The sequence below is a fragment of the Cucurbita pepo genome, chromosome 1, assembly GCF_057944985.1.
Source record: "Cucurbita pepo subsp. pepo isolate OVF chromosome 1, ASM5794498v1, whole genome shotgun sequence".
Lineage (NCBI taxonomy): Eukaryota > Viridiplantae > Streptophyta > Magnoliopsida > Cucurbitales > Cucurbitaceae > Cucurbita > Cucurbita pepo.
The window spans coordinates 12,214,207-12,232,083 of NC_141798.1; the positions used below are offsets into that span (position 1 = coordinate 12,214,207).

At 32.7% G+C, this 17,877-nt stretch overlaps 1 protein-coding gene across 1 annotated transcript; it reads left to right on the plus strand.

Annotated features, from left to right (window-relative positions):
• The first annotated feature begins 299 nt into the window (after positions 1–299).
• On the plus strand, positions 300–8,818 carry LOC111777727 (guanosine nucleotide diphosphate dissociation inhibitor 2). The gene is made up of 13 exons (XM_023657444.2): positions 300–592; positions 1,360–1,422; positions 1,529–1,612; positions 1,774–1,881; positions 2,002–2,174; positions 4,952–5,063; positions 5,168–5,248; positions 5,379–5,441; positions 5,618–5,719; positions 6,796–6,920; positions 7,972–8,182; positions 8,281–8,355; positions 8,631–8,818. Exons 1-13 carry the CDS (start codon positions 506–508, stop codon positions 8,679–8,681), a joined length of 1,335 nt encoding a protein of 444 aa, XP_023513212.2. The 5' UTR covers positions 300–505; the 3' UTR covers positions 8,682–8,818.
• The last annotated feature ends 9,059 nt before the right edge of the window (positions 8,819–17,877 follow it).

Genomic DNA, 17,877 nt, shown 5'->3' on the forward strand with positions numbered 1-17,877 from the left:
AATGTTCAAATCTAGACACATTAGACTTAAAAAGGAAACAAAAAAATTAAACTCCAACTTATAAAAAACAAAAAAGATTTATGTTTTAAGAATTTAATTATTTTAATGCAATAGTTTTCATTACAAGAGGGAAAGGAATTCGAATATATATATATATATATATATTATTTTTATTTTTATTTTGTGAAAAATACATGTGAATTAATTATAGTCATTAATTTTGAAGGAAAGAGATAATGAGATATTTTATATTGCAATTGTAAAAGAAAAAAAAAAATATACATATATTAAAAAGGTTGGAGTCTGAAAATGATGAAAATAGGCAAAGGTGGATGTGTTTGTGTGAAGTTTAAGAAGTAATAATTTTGCATTGCATGCCGATCGACTCCTCTAGGAATCTCTAAGGTGAACAAGGAGATTGCCGTTCATCAAATCTTATTGTAGATCTATTTTCATTTCCCCCGGATTGCTCTTTATTTCTTCGTTTTCGAGACCTGGAATCGCCATGGATGAAGAATACGACGTTATTGTGCTTGGAACCGGTCTCAAGGAGTGCATCCTCAGTGGTCTTCTTTCCGTTGATGGCCTCAAGGTTCTTTTTGCTTATTCATTTTGTTCCACTGCTGTTTTCTCTATAATTCACTTGCTTCAATTTTAAATGATTCGATGAATCTTCTATTTGTTTCTGATTGTGATCGATCTTACCAGTTCTTCTCATTTCCTGCATTAATCTTAATTTTATTTGTATCTTTGAATTCCTCTAATCCAGTATCGTTTTCTTTTCAAATCAGAGGGATCTTTGTTTTCCGCACTCGACTTAAGAAATCGGATATCATTATATCACGATTTGCTTCTTTTTTTTTTTTTTTTTTTTTTTTTTTTTTTTTTTTTTTTGCATCGCTTGTAATGCAATTTTATGTCCATAATTTTCATATTTTGTCGGCCATTTTGTTGCAAAGTAATGAATTGCTGATGAGGTGAGGAAACTGGCCGGGTCTTCTTGTCGATATTAATTACTCCATGCTCTGGTACAAACTTCTTCATTATCATGTGAGGATCTAGGTACAGTTTTCATATTTCTTGGCTGTTAAGTGGAGCTGTGGGATCTTTTTGGCATAGTGAATGCATAGGCTTGTATATGCAGCGCTTTGTTCTCTATTTGAATTATGGAGAAGGTTTTGTATATACACTGCTATTAGGATTGTGTTGTATTCTCTGGTTATTACACTGAAGTCCAAAGTAATGCTACACACCTGACTTGGTTTTTTGCGACTAGCAGTTCATATGGATTATGTATTGCTCCAAGCTTTTGTTTCATTCTGATGTATAGTGCTCTGGCATTCTTTTCTCATGTACTAGGTTCTGCACATGGATAGGAATGACTATTATGGAGGGGAGTCTTCATCACTTAATCTCATTCAGGTCCTCTTTTCTGCTGACTAATCACATCATTTTAGTGAACTCCAGTTTACTTTTTTGCTATTTCTTTAATCATACTATGTATTTTCTATCTTAATTTGATTTTCAGCTTTGGAAGAGGTTGAAGGGAGAAGACAAGCCACCTGCCCAGCTGGGTTCTAGTAGGGAATATAACGTGGACATGATTCCAAAGGTCTTCCTTCCCCTACTTTGATATTGTTTTGCAAATTTCTTGCTAACTTTAAATTAACTACTGGTCAAGTGATATATTTGTGTTACTTCTATTTCCTAATGATCCTGTTTCTCGTTGTCTACAATTTTATATTGATACATATGTGTTTCTATTATGGCTAGTTTATGATGGCAAATGGAACTCTTGTGCGTGTCCTTATCCATACAAATGTTACCAAGTATTTGTCTTTTAAAGCTGTTGATGGTAGCTATGTGTATAATAAGGGAAAGGTATTTACTGTTTTCATTATTCCCTTGTTTAAAAGTTTCCACACTGTTTATCTTTTAACTTTGATTAAAAATCAAGTCTTATATAAAAAACCCTTCATGATGCCAAATGACTTTTTATAGATTCACAAAGTTCCAGCTACAGATATGGAAGCACTCAAATCTCCACTTATGGGTTTATTTGAGAAGCGCCGTGTTCGCAAGTTCTTCATCTATGTTCAGGGCTATGATGAAAGTAATCCTAAGACGCATGAGGGAATGGACTTGACAAGAGTGACCACAAAAGAATTGATTGCGTATGCTTCAATTTCCATACATATCCTTTGTCATATTTTTTACTCAACTCTGAACTTATAGTAAAAGAACTTCTAACAGAAACATTTAAATTACTCTTACTACCGATATTTTAATGATTGTTTGGGATTTCCTACAATGACCTCTACAATGGCCTCATCAAAATTGAATTCTAGGCATCTTATGACATGGATATGACCATGTTCCACAATCTTGAGGATTGTCTGTGTAGGTAGATTATGGAATCATTCTTAATCTTAATGTGAAAAATATTATCACTTTGCTTGGATTTTGCTAATTGAGCATTGTTTTGCTGTAAAATAATAATAATAAAAAAAAAAAATCATTTTTTTTCCATGACTAATTGAATTTTTGAATCCTCTACCCTTGGCTTAGGGAGGACCAAGAAGCCACAATAAGTTCGAAATTATGAAGAAAGGAAAGCAGATTTTGTCTAGGCCTACAAAATTTGATGCATTTCTCTTTATCTAATTGCACCATAAGAAGCTAGCCAAAGCTTATTTGCCTTCTTGAAAAGGTGATAAGTGAGGAGCAAATTAGTATTGACTTTTACCTTAATAGTCTAAAGTAGAAAACCATTTGCGAAAGGAGAAAAGCAAGCTCCTGAAAGAGGTTACTTGTCGACATTGAATGTAAACATGGACTTGAGATTCCGCTTCCTTTTTACGAAGAATGCATGGGCTTGGAGAGAGAGACATTAAAGAAATTCTCCTTTGGACCTTGCCCTGATTATTGATGCTCTAATAGAACTTGAGATGAAAACTTTGACCTTTTTAAGATGTTTGTCCTTTGGAACCATGGTGGAAAGAATAAAGTTTTGAACCTTTTTAGGAGATTTCAAATCTTGAAGGAAGAGGTTACTTGTCGACATTGAATGTAAACATGGACTTGAGATTCCGCTTCCTTTTTACGAAGAATGCATGGGCTTTGGAGAGAGAGACATTAAAGAAATTCTCCTTTGGACCTTGTCCTGATTATTGATGCTCTAATAGAACTTGAGATGAAAACTTTGACCTTTTTAAGATGTCTGTCCTTTGGAACCATGGTGGAAAGAATAAAGTTTTGAGCCTTTTTAGGAGTGTTCAAATCTTGAAGGAGGGAGCTACAAGTGAAGGAACCCAAGGGGTCAAGGGCGAAAACCTGGAGTCATTAAGGTTGGTAAAAGACAACTTCAATTCCATGTATAATCCATGAAAGAGCCAATCTTGAAATTCTTCATCTTTCAAATTCCTTCTTAATCTTGAAATTCTTATTCCAAACCTGGGCTACGGTCTTGAAAGAGTTGGTAGAGAAGATATACACGTTGGAGAATACGAAGGCAGTACACAAGAGGTAGTTTCCAGCCAAATTTTCTCCTAGAAGTTGTAATCGAGGCCATCCCAACTTTATAGGAAATTGTAGCATAATGAGAGCTTTAGAATCACAGCTTTTCCGCCAAGGGCCTTAGAAAGTTTAACAGTATTCTCATTGGACCACCAATCTATATGGGAGGTGCAAAATTTTAGCCAGAGTGTCATTTCTTCAAAGAGGACTTTTTTCAAAGTTGAAAAAGAATGGCAAGTATCCTTAGATGCAAGACCAAGTATTTTTAGAAGAATATCCTATCTGTAACCACCAGAAAGGAGCGGGCAATAGACTTTTTGCTGGTTGGCAAGATGAGACAAACCCTATTGTTGTTACCTTCCCAGAAAAATTCCACAAATGTTTTCAAAGGCATGGCATCTTGAGAAGAGACAAGTGATAGGTAAACGAGGCTTTTGAGCAGTACTTGGATCAAAGTAAGGGGCTCATGTTTGGAGGAAAAAAGAAAAGAAAAGAAAAGAAAAGAAAAGAGCTCTACCTTGAAGCTGCTTGGAACATTTTCCAAAAGACAGAAAGTTTAGGATTGCCATCCAATGGTAGCCCAATGTACGTTAGGCCAAGAATTGATTGCACAATTCAAGAGGTTGGTACTTTCTTCAATCAGAGATTCATTACAATTAACTCCCAAAAGCTTTGCTTTATGGAGGTTGACATTCAAACCAAAAGCCACCTCAAAACACTTGATGAGCTTAAGCAGGTTCAAAAGCTTCTCTTTAGAGAAGGTGGACAAACGAATGGTGTCATAGGTTAACTGAATATGGGGGTGACAGAAATCCTAGAGTTTGGTCCCGAAGGGAGCTTTGGCATGAACAGGGTTGGGAATCCTCATTTCAAATAGGTTGGATTTGGACAAGGAGAAAGATTTCCTCGATTTTTTTCAAAGATGGAGTGGAGACGAGATATATTCTTCAACCCAGCCCGACTCTGATTTCTTCAAGAAAAAAAAAAAAAAAAAAAAAAAAAAAAAAAAATATATATATATATATATATATATAGATAGATAGATAGATAGATAGATAGATAGATAGATAGATAGATAGATAAATAGATATATTAACTATTTTCTATCAAGTTATTTATCAGAACATTGTTTTCTAAAATAATTCATGATTTTTTTTTATAGGAAAAAAATAATTAATTATCTAGACTAGTAAATAATAAAAATACTAATTTTTTAGGCACATAATTGTTATTCAGCTAAATTTCCGCTTCTATATCATAAGTGGATAGTTATTTTATACTATTGTGTTTAACGTGTTGCCTTTATAGTGTCCCCACTGCTCTTCTTGTTCATATTATATCTGGATGTCTTTCTGTATTTTTTCAATATAGTTAAGTCCCTTATTATTATTTTGTACAAATTAATATGCTTAAATAAAATTGTTTTGGTTAACAGAAAATATGGGCTTGATGACAACACTGTTGACTTCATTGGTCATGCATTGGCACTTCATAGAGATGATAGCTACCTTAATCTGCCTGCATTAGATACAGTAAAGAGAATGAAGGTGACAGCCATCAAGAGTTGCTAATGTACTTTCTTCTTCATGCCATGTTTCCTGTGCATTAAATATCTATTTTCTCCCTTTTTTTTCTTTTGGTTGTGAGATAGCTATATGCGGAGTCTATGGCTCGTTTTCAAGGAGGGTCTCCGTACATCTATCCTCTATATGGATTAGGGGAGCTTCCGCAGGTCTCTTTCCGCTCTTTTTTTTCCCTCTACTTACTCTAGAGAAAGAATATATTAGCAACAACTTCAGTTCTCTTTTTTATATCTGTCTTATGTATGTGTTACTTACTTTGTTTATTCTCTCTTCCTGCAGGCATTTGCCCGCCTTAGTGCTGTCTACGGTGGAACATATATGCTAAATAAACCTGAGTGCAAGGTACAATTTAAATTTTACTATCTGTTTTCATATTTGATTACATTTTCTTTTACTTCATATCACTTCATTGTTCTTACAATTTTTTCATATTCTTTCTTAAGTTTTCTTTGGCAAAACATTTCAGAAACATCTTCATCTCTCTTTAAGGTAAAGTGGCTTTGATCTTTGAATGCTAGGTTGAATTTGATGATGAAGGAAAAGTTGTTGGTGTCACATCAGAAGGTGAAACTGCCAGGTGCAAAAAGGTTGTCTGCGATCCTTCCTACTTGCCCGACAAGGTAAGGGCTTTCATGCTCTTTCCAAATCATTATTGCTTATCTGGACTCATCTGATTTTGAACTTGGTTCTGCATATTCAAACCATCTATACCATGAGCCTCTCTTCTTTCCTTGTCGGATTATTTATTATTGTTTTTGTCAGACTTGGTTGATCAGTAAATGGAGCCCTTGTATTTATGGTCACTTTATCCATGTCATTATATAATAGCCTCAACCCTCAAGGACAACCATGTTGATATCTCTAAACCATACCAATCTTAATGAAGTGATATGATAACTCTAGCCAATTGGATCTAGGAATCCTCATAAACCCTCCTGGATATGCAAACTTCTAGATGACAAATGCTAAAACTCCCAAATCAATATGATTTCTTCCCAAATGATTATAACCCTCGAGAATTTGATCTAACCAATCTTATTGAAAAATAAGACCTTTAGATCTAAACATCCAAGAACCCCAAAACGATAAGGAATCACTCCAAGGGAAAGTAAGATCTAGATTACCTAGTTAATTGAATATCTCAAAGGAAGAACACATGTTTGAGATTTGTATCACTATACAGGTAAGATTGATCAAGTCAAGCTTGAATGATTCTAAGCATGCAACTTAAACTATATAGAATTGCAAAGAAATTTAGCCCTTAGCAGAAAGCACAAACTACATTTTCCAAGTCTGCTTTATAAAGATAACATACATGTTTATATAGTCTCAAAATGAAAACCATTGACCTTCCCTGAGGCATTTCAAGAATGGTAACTTTCATAGATTATGACCATAATCAGTCACGTTTTAAATGTAACCTTAAAAGTAAATAAAAAGTGTTAAAATACATTAATGAAACACCATAACTCTAAATTATTATCTACCCAATATTTTGTAACCTTCCAAGAATAAATGAAGCTTGATTCTTCTTTAATATGACATGAATTGTAACTTGAGTTTATCCTATGGTAATTTGAACAGTTTTTTCACATCTTCCCTGAAGTTCATATTGCATGATTGAGATGTCTTGGTTTATATTGGTTTTTATTATTAAGTCCGAAGAACTAATGTGATATTGTGCATCTTCAAACAGGTCAGGAAGATCGGTAAGGTTGCTAGGGCCATGGCTATAATGAGCCACCCAATTCCAAACACCAATGATTCCCATTCAGTGCAAATTATTTTACCGCAGAAGCAGTTGGGTCGCAGATCGGACATGTAAGTTTTTGTATAGTACTTTCTAAAGAGTAACAGAAATTACACTCTGCCTTTTTCTCTGATGTTCTGAAACTATGTTGGGTGTACTTTTGTATAGTACTTTCTAAAGATCGCTTGTACTTTTCATACATTCAACTGATGTTCTGAAACTATGTTGGGTGGTTTTAGGAAAATGCAGGCATTTTAGTCTTTTTTATGTCTATTGTATCTGTATTGGAGATTGTTTTTTTGTTTCCATTTTTTACAAATAAGTTAGTTTTCACATGTATTTAGATATCTTTGACAAAATTTCAGAAAACTCCCCATGATTAGTTCTCCACTTTTGGCTCTTCCATTATATTATTATTGACCCACTGGCTGCTATTGGCTATTTCTCACCTAATGAGATCAAAGGAAGATTTGAAGATTTATTACATAATAACAAACATTCATTTTTCCATTTATTGACAAGTTTCTATACAATTATTTTGTGGGTTATATAGGGTTTGTGTCTCGTTATAAAATATTTTTAAAGAATTAGAAGTCTTGGTTGTAGTTCGCATATATCAGTTTGTTGGATGAGGTATAACTTATTGCCACATTGTAGATTGTATCATCGTGTAATTGGGATACCCGGTTAGTTCAATTGTGCTTGACTAGTGGTTTTTCATTTGAAGTGTTTTGTTATGTGTAGTTCACCCTTCTATAGCTGATCAGGAAAAAAAAAAAAAAAAAAAAGTTGAAGGTTAAAATACTATTTTGGTCCTTGTAATACAGGATTTGTTCCATTGTGTCTTTCCTTGAATAGAAATTATTACTTTTATTTGACCAATTTCAATAAAAATTAACTTCAAATTATCAAATTATCAATAATGGTTAATTTTAAGATTTATTAAAAATACATGGACTAAATTGAAAATGAAAGAAAAAACAACCCTTTGATCATCAAGTAGAACTGTGGAAATATGATTATAATTCTGAGTGATGATGCTATTGGAATCCATTGTATTTTGGTCCCTATTATCTCCCATCTCTCAAAATATAGTTTTCTAATTCTTGATGTGTTTGACAGGTATGTTTTCTGTTGCTCTTACTCTCACAATGTTGCTCCAAGAGGCAAATTTATTGCTTTTGTTACCACAGAAGCTGAGACTGATAATCCCAAGGCAGAACTAAAGCCGGGAATTGACCTGCTGGGAGCTGTTGATGAGATATTTTTTGATACATACGATAGATACGAGCCAGCCAATGAATCATCTCGGGACAATTGCTTTATATCCATGGTGAGTTCACGTTGAAAGCTTTTTCTCCTGCCCCTATGCCTCCGCGTGTGTGTGTTGTGTGTAATAAACTAATTCATTTCACTGCTCACTTGCAACAGAGCTACGATGCTACAACACATTTCGAGTCAACTGTCACTGATGTGCTCAACATGTATACATTGATAACGGGAAAGGTGAGTATCATTTTTCCCAACTCTCATATAACTTTAAATTCAAACATTTTTGTCATATAGAAGAAGCATATAGCGATTCAAACGGTATATATATCATGTTAGTAGCTGTAGTAATAATCCATGGTTGGATTTGTTTTAAATGGACCCATCAGCTGATGCATATTATATCATGATGTAAAAATAAGACTTTGCTTTAAAAGCAAGGGGTTCATAGTCAGAGCATGAAATAAATTGAAAGAGAAGTTAGTGAACAATGGTTTTGTTTTCACTTTCAGGTTGTTGACCTGAGTGTGGATTTGAGTGCTGCCAGTGCTGCAGAAGAATGAGCAGGCTCCGATTTTGCAATCTGATATTGCTAGTGTTTGTTTGTTTGTTTGTTTGTTTTCTTTTTTTCTTTTCTTTTCATTTTAATGGACTAATTATAAATTTATATTTTATGATGATGCACTGATTGCATTCTTTATTTTGGTCTACTGATGCTCTTATTGGCCCAAATCAGTAATCATCTATTTCTCCTCCTACTCATTTACTTACCTTTGAGTAATATGATTTTATTTTTCCAAAAAGGAGACCATGAGAAGAGGTTTAGATGAGTTTTGGAATGATATAAATCATCCTCAAATGGATTGTATATTTGGGAATGTAACTTGAGGATATCAAAATTACGTATGGGAGTTTATAGCAAATTAGATCATAAAGACCACTTCAAAATAATTGATCCTTACTACCAATTTGTAAGGCTCAACAGTTTATTTGTTCCAATCCCATACAGGGTTGGTGCTAATGTCTCCACGTTCGTTTAGTTAAAATTAAATTAAAATAATAATAAAGGTTAACTTTAAGAAATATGAAGAAAGTATGTGGGGGAGTTTTTACTTCTTTCAGTTAGTTGAATTTAGCTTAAATTTCTTAAAATGTTCTTTCCGATTTATGATATTTAATATATTGTAATATATAATAATTGTAAGTTTGGTTCATGTTTAGATAATATTAGAATTTAGTTGATATGGTTTTTTTTTTTTTTTTCTCATATAGTTTGATAAAGCCTCCATGCAACGTTTATATATATTTTGCATTGTATTCAAATTTCTAAAATCTCCAATAACATATATTAATCTATTATGTTTGTGGTATATAATAAATACATCATATATTATTCTCAATCTATCAAATAAAATAAATATATACTTTTCTCATTTAATATATTAAATATTAATTCGAACATATAAAAAAAATTCAACTGCATCATTTTAGTGTTACTATGAGCTAGAAAATGAGAGTTTATGAGCTATCTAACCTCAAATGATACCTAATTAATTTATTAAACTTTTTAATAAATTAATCTTGCTTCATTAACTCAAAATCACTCTATTTTAGACCTAAAATTACACTCTTATGCACTATTGGACAAGTTGTATTCATGGGTATGAACACTATGTGAACATCAATCTTTGAACAACTGACAATTTGGTAAAAGGTGATAATATTATATCTTGCACTTTAACCTCCACTAATTATCTAATGAATAATTTATTTATAATTAGTTATAAACTTGTCTCTGATCATAAGATAAGAGGGTAGAGTTCTATTATTCAAGTCTCAAAATTAACACTTAAATGAAAAATATTCATCTACATTTCTTACATGGGAAGAGATAATTCAATCTCGTGAAACTTATTTTCGTAGCACTTTTTTTTTTTTTTTTTTATTTTTATTTTTTATCAAGTCTTTAAAATGATAGATTTATTAAATCGGCTATAAAAGTCATTCACACCCATGAAAATCAAAGAACAATCTCTCACAAATAAAAGTTCATAATTCACTCAAGATTAAAATCGGGTCGTAGAGGATCATCCTCTTGAAATATTAATTTATCTCGATTAACATACTTATAAAAAGAGATTTGTGATTCGGTTTTTTTACAAACGCATTATATAAGATAATCCTACTCACAAATACTCACATAAAGGATTGGATACGATCATTGGCAACTATCAAAGTAATTTTTTTATAAAAAAATTGGTCAACGTTAATTTGGCTCTGTCTATAAGCTGTTTTGACGTAATTGAGGACACTATGACCATTGTTTAGATCAATTAGGAATATTTATGGTTGTTTAGAATTGATTTAGGAAGATTAGGTAAAACTAGTTCCATGAATAGGGACATCAACGGGCGGAATTAGGCTACGACTAGTTAACAAAAATTTAGTGATATCGACTTAGCCAAAACTAATAAGTGGACTTATTGTTAGAACGTCTACGGTTAGGTTAGATGAATTGAATGAAGCATGAATATCTTGTAATCATAGCCCTCTATATGTCATGATATTCTTATACATCTTTGTGAGACATGCACTATATGGTTATGATTACGTTTATATCATTTAAGTTAAATGACTTACCATGTATGATGAGCACATCTAAACACATCTCATATGAACTAAGACATCAATAATGTAATATAAACTTTAAGAAAACGTGAAGAAAATGTTGTTTAAATTATCATAAAATCTTGCAATTAATGTTATATTAAAAAAGAATCAAGATTCATTTATTCTTAGATGGTTGCAAATTTTGGGTGTATGATAATTTAGAGTTGTGTTTTCTTAATGTATTTTAAGGCTTATTTACGTAGTGACTAATTATATGACCATCAAAGTATTCATAGTAGTTAATTATGGTCATAAAATATGAAAGTTACAACTTTTGGGATGTCTCAGGTAAGGATAAGGATTCTAATGTTGAGGCTATATAAAGTGATGTATGTTACCTTTGTAAGAGACTTGAAAAATGCAGTAAAAAGAGCATTTATGCTTTCCTTTAGCCAATAACTAAGTTTTTTTTTTTTTTTTTTTTTTTTTTTTTTTTTTTTTTTTTTTTTTTTGCAATTCTACGTAGTTTATATTGCACGTCAAGAATCATTCAAGCTTGACATGATCAATCTTGCTTGTGTAGTGATTTGAATCTCAAGAAATATTTGATCAGCAAGGTAATCTGAATTTTATGTGGATAGTTTTTGGCCCATTTTGACTTTCTTTCCTCTCGTTTTTCATTTTGATTTCCATACTAACCTTATTCTAACTTGAGTTGGGACCTAGCAGAAAAATTTCACAGCTCTCAGAAAGCGAAAAGGCAAACTCAGGAATGCAAATATCATTCAAGTAGTCATTTAGAATTTCTTCAAATAATACTTGTAGGGATTGTTAGGACATGCTAGCATACGAGCATATCTTGCCTTAGGTTGTTAAAATCTACATGATTAGGACACCATGAAGAGAATTTTGGATGAGAATGTTATGTATGATGTAGAAAATTACTAAAATGCTCGTAGGATGGGACTTTGAGATGAATGCTATTTTAAATATTTTCCATTGTGTTAAGAGGATGAGACATTATGATTTGTGTTTCAGGTGATTGAGGGACATTATCTCCTTGTTGAGCTTACATGAATGTTTAATAATTTTTTTCGTGCTTTAGGTGATTGATAGGATTATCTCCCTAACAAAACATCCACGAATGTACTAAGCTAAGTATTGGGCACTAGAGCTAGATCAATTTCACCCTATGACCATGAGCGACGATCAGTAGTTGAGGCCAAAGTGCTCATAGAAATTAGATTAGGCCCGAGAAGCTAGTCCCGAGTGTCTTGAACATGTGAGTTCGAGATTTAAATTACCTAGATGTCCTAAGAATTAAGTAAACCTCCACGACACTCAAGGAAACTAAAGAAGGCTTACAAAGTTATCAGTAGAGTGAACGATATCATTAAAGCTCAACTGCCTCCTATTTCTCTCTGATACCTCAGTAGTACTATTTGAGGACCTAGGTCAGACCTAGTAGTGCCCTTATACTGTCGAGCTCAACTAAGGTCAAATAGGATGGTGCGTTATGGCGGTATGAGAAGTTGCTATTGTTTGTAAAGACGAGTTGATAGCCTAGACAGTAATTTCGTAAAACCATTTTGGGAGGGGACGAGGAACTATATAGGCAGTATTGTTGGAGAGGAGAGTCATTATCATATGTGGAGATAGTCACGGACTCCTTAAACAGGATCACTATCCTGTAAACTCACCTTAAGAGGGGATGAGGGACCACATAAGTAGATTAGTAGCTGGCTGGCACAAGAGGCCACTCCCTCATTTAATTTTGACCCTATGGTAGTTCCTATGGAAGAGTCGTAACTAACTTTACATAGCGATGTTCAGAAAGAGGCGTCATACAATCTCATAGGATATGATAAGTTCATACCTCAACCCAAGATATCAATCATTCATTGCCAAGGTAACTCAAACTACCTGAGTTGAAATACAAAAAGGTTTAGCAACCTACACATACCCTACACATACCCTAAGGGGTAAGAATTAGACCAAAAGAACTGCTGAGAACTTTAAAGGTCTCTCCTAAGACTCAAATAGCTATAGAGATAGGCCCGAATTTTGAGCCTAGAAAATATTGTGGTAACTTACCAGGAATTAATGAGAGCCTACAAGTAGGTTGTTTATTGAGTATTTTTATACTCACCCTACTCTTTATTTATTTTTTTAGGTGACTGTTGACCACTGGCGTAGGTGACGATGTGTTCAAGAACTACGCAATCAAGGGTTGTTTTAGGATGTCAACCCTATGTGTGTATTTTTTTTGTTTTTTATGTTTTGTTTGAAATTGTATCGGGAACTCATTCCTCATTTGTAATAAACTTGAACAACATCGCTTGTTTTAGATTTCAATTATTTTTTTAATTATGATGTTCATTTTAAATTGCTAAAATTTTACCGTATTTTATTTGCCTTCACCTTTATCTTTTTAGTTATAGTGACAAGCTGGTACCAAGAGTAGTTGGATTTTAGGTCATATAAATTGGTCTAGGTAGAGAGTCTACACCTCTTATTTTAGTTCATCTTCTTAACAAACTTGAGCACAAACTTCAAGAAGACAAACTCGAGCACAAACTTGAACTTGTCCTAAATAGTTTAAATATAGTATTGAGAATGTTTGATTAATCCAGCACACGAAAGTTATCTTATTTATAATCAAATAAATTACAAATAATAAATGGAAATAACAATAAATAAAGATACCTATGGTAATAAGGCAAATATTAGATATTTGCCTTATAATAAAATATCGAATATAATATATATGGTAAATTATAATTTATTATTAAATATCCTTAACACCCCACCGCAAGCTGAGCGTCGGATTTGAACGAACATGAAACTTGGATCTGAAAAATTCAAAGAGGTTGAGAAACACTTTTGGTGAAGATGTCAACAACCTGGTTCAGAGGAGGCGTAGAGAAACACTTTCTTGGCCATCGAAAATTGTAGAGGGATCGCCGCTCAGTGGCGATGCTGCCTTGGCTTCGACGAGAATATGTCTAACCCATGAAGAGGGATTGTCGCTTAGCGACGATGCTGCCTTGGCTCTGGTGAGAATATGTCTAACCCCAAGAAGTAGAAGGGGGAAACCTAGAGCAAGGGACAAAGACAATGTTGAAGCCGAAAGAGTCGCCACATTGGGCGAAGGAGCCAACTTTGGCGAGAAGGCCAGTCGGAAGAGTCGCCACATTGGGCGAATGAGCCAATTTTGGCAGGAAGGGCGGCGGCAACTTTGTTGGCGAAGAGGCCAGTGCGGCACCCAGATTCCGAAGGTAAATCTCTACAAAAGGTTGGTGGGCTTGTCGAGATTCCGTATATTTCTGAAGAGAACACTAATGAGCATCCTGAGATTAAGGTTTCTGTGAAGGATGAAGGATGAAGGATGAAGGATGAAGGATGAAGGATGAAGGATGAAGGGAAAATTGGGAAGAAAATGAAAGAGGCTATATTTGGAAAATGTGAGGTTGTATGTACAGAGTATGGCGAATGATGATTTGGAGGTCAAAAGGGTGGAGTCGAAGAGTAATCAATCGGATCTGCATGTGGCAGCCATGACGACTGCCCCTGCGGCATCAAAGCCAGCAATGGTGGTGGGGAAGAACAGTAAAGGATGAAGGATGAAGGAAAAATTGGGAAGAAAATGAAAGAGGCTATGTTTGGAAAATGTGAGGTTGTATGTACAGAGTATGGCGAAGGATGATTTGGAGGTCAAAAGGGTGAAGTCGAAGAGTAATCAATCGGATCTGCATGTGGCAGCCATGACGACTGCCCCTGCGGCGTCAAAGCCAGCAATGGTGGTGGGGAAGAACAGTAGAAGATTTGAAAAGCCATTGAAAAGAAAGGATACGGGTTGCTAAACCAAAATGACTCTGATACCATGAGAATGTTTGATTAATCCACCACACCTAAATGATGTGAAAGTTATCTTATTTATAACCAAATAAATTACAAGGATATGAAAAATATTAGATATTTGCCTTATAATAAAATATCAAATATAATATATATGGTAAATTATAATTTATTACTAAATATCCTTAACAAGTATGCTTAATAAAAAATAAAAAATTAAAAAAAAAAAAACCTACTATTACAATATTTCTTACATGATATTAGTGGAATGATATTAGTGGAGTTAAGAGGGTCTTAAATCATATGAAAATTTAAAAAAATATAAAATGTAATATAACAATATTGAGATATATTATATAGAGTACATTGAAACAAATAAACAATTTTATTGAAACAAATAAACAATAAATAGATTTAAAATGATGTGTCTCAAGTTTAAAACAAATCTCCAAATTTTCAAGTATTGGAAGAAGATCTAATGATACTCTAATGATACTGGTTTTCCATCTAATTTTGAGTACATATCAAACCTTCCACCAGGTTTCAAAAAACTCTTAAGAGAATCAAGAATCCTCTCAATCAAGCTATAAAGTTCACACTAAAACCACCAAAACATCTTGAGCAATTTTTTATAAAACTCTAAAACTCTGTATTTAAACTCATTTGTTTTCCACCCTACCAAAACATCAAAATTATCAAGTTTCACTCGGGTTAGATATATATGGATCTACATCATTCTTTTAACTCAATGAATTTTGCTATTCTCTTTTTTGTTTATATTGTGATAATACTAATATTGAACCACTCAAATTCACTTTATCGATGGTGTCCATGCCCATGGAACTAAAAGTGAGTCTTGATTCAAATGATCATGACCTTGAGTATTATCATAAAACTTGTAGTATTTATATAAATGAATTAAATAATTTTTTATGTCATCCACCACCAGTTTAACTATATTACCGTCATAAATATTCAAAAAGAAAAATGATAGGTAATTCGTTACAACTCATATTACTTAAAAGAGAGTTCACATTCTTACTCCACTCGATTAAAACTTATACCTAAAATTCATGAAAATAAAAATTTGAAGTCACATCTAAAGAACCACCTATTTTTGGAGTGACATCATATAAGACCTTCAAAAACTTTACAAACAGGATTTTCAGTGGCCCTATTTTTTGTTTCCATATTCCACTTCTTTGAAATGCTCAACATAATCAAATTCTTCTTCTTTTAATACTATGAATACTTTTTCAAATTTCAATGCATGATCAAGCATCAAATGAGTGGAATTCCATTCAATTGCCACCTCCAAACAAACAAATGGTTTACATTCAATTTTTTATTGTTCAACACAATCTTGAGATTTTGTAACTTCTTGGGATAGAACTAACATACCTCACCATATTGCTAACACTAGAAATGGAGTCATATATTTCTTTAAAACATTCATTCACAATCAAGTTAATTATGTGGGCGCAACACCTGGTGTAATATTTCTCCATCATCTAAGATAAGTGAATTCCAACTCCTAAGTCTTCCCATAATATACAAAATAGTTATATCATTAGAACTTGTACTATCAATTGTGATACACAGACAATCTTATTGATTCTCATTCTAATAAACAGCTCTCAATAATCTTGTTAATTGTCTCGACCTTGTGGTTAGCAACTTGGCAAAAGTTGAAAACTATTTTATGCAAATTCCATTCTGAATCAATAAAGTGTGCAATGATTACCATGTAGGGAATATTTTACAACGAAGTCCATGTATAAGTAGTAAGACAAACACCCTTGGAATGATTGACTAACAAATCTTTTAACTTCATTTTTTTTTTCTTCCCATAGAGTTGAAATATCTCTTTACCAATGGTTACTCTTGATAGAGGGTCAAATTTAGGACATGCAGTACTACAAAACAATCTGAAATCCTTTTCATCTATTGAAGGTTGAAAACTTGGAGTGGTTTGTCTTTCATCTTCTACCTATTGTAGAAACTGAGATATTTTAAGTGCTTTCATAACATGCTAATTCCACAAGAATTAGTAGGACAAACATGCTCCTCGCAATATTAGTTGCACTTACACCTCTTATTATTGTTCTCTAATCTTGTAATGGTTACTCTTGATAGGGGTCAAACTTAGGACTGCAAAACAATCTGAATTCCTTCTCATCTATTGAAGGTTGAAAACCTGGAGTGGTTTGTCTTTCATCTGTACTTTCTACCTAGATATTTTAAGTGATTTCATAACATGCTAGTTTCACAAGAATCAGTTGGACAAGCATACTCCTCGCAACCGTATATTAGTTGCACTTGCACCTCTTATTATTGTTCTCTAATCATCTAAAATGATCTCACACGGCTCATTTACTAGTTTCTTCTTCATTCAGATTTTGCAATCAATGGAGACTTGATGTTGTTGCTTTTTGGCCTTAATCTTATATTAATTAATTTTAATTAATTAATTTATTGATGTTTTGATGATAACAAACCTATTTTTAATCATTAACTATTTTCAGTATTTTGAACTGTACATAGTATAAGTGGGAATAGCGATTTCACTCATTGTCAATCACTCAAATTAGAGCTAAAACGAAAAAATTACAGTCGAGACAACATCCCCAATGTGATGATGTGACAGCTAAATCAAAGTATGACACTTATAATTTTGGAAGAGTAACATATTGGGAAGTTTTTCTTATTATTATATTTCTAAATAAAATTATTTACACATAATATAAATTTGAATCTAACTATTACTCACATCGATTTTTATTATTATTATATTATATTATTATATTTTAAAATTTTGGTTACTCGCATCATTTTTATTATTATTATTATATTATTATATTTATAATAAAATTTAAAAATTAAAGGTAACCATTATTCATATTACTTTTTATTATTATTATAATATTTATAATAAATTTTGAATTAGTCATGGTTATATTATATTGTTATTATATTATTATGTTTTAAAAATATAATAAAAATAAATTTAGAAATTTTTTTTATTATTTGTTTTTAATCCCGGTCTTCCATTTCTCTTTTAATACAATTTAATGATCAATATTAACTTCTACTTTTTGCACCTTTCTTCTCCGTTTAAACTCATCAATTTCCCCATATTTTTAACACACAACTTCTATAATTCTTCAATTTTTAATTGTTCAAAGCCTCCGGTTGCTCTCTCCAAGCCTCCATTTTTTGTTGTTCTCTCCGAGCTTCCAATTCTCTTCATCTTATTCTTGGGAGAGATTTTTATTGTAATGTGAGGTCCCC

Coding starts and splice junctions, on each gene's coding strand:
- LOC111777727 (XM_023657444.2), top strand. CDS start 506: ATGGATGAAGAATACGACGTTATTGTGCTTGGAACCGGTCTCAAGGAG. Junction 5,064..5,167: donor ATACAGTAAAGAGAATGAAG/GTGACAGCCATC, acceptor GTTGTGAGATAG/CTATATGCGGAGTCTATGGC. Junction 6,921..7,971: donor TTGGGTCGCAGATCGGACAT/GTAAGTTTTTGT, acceptor TGTGTTTGACAG/GTATGTTTTCTGTTGCTCTT.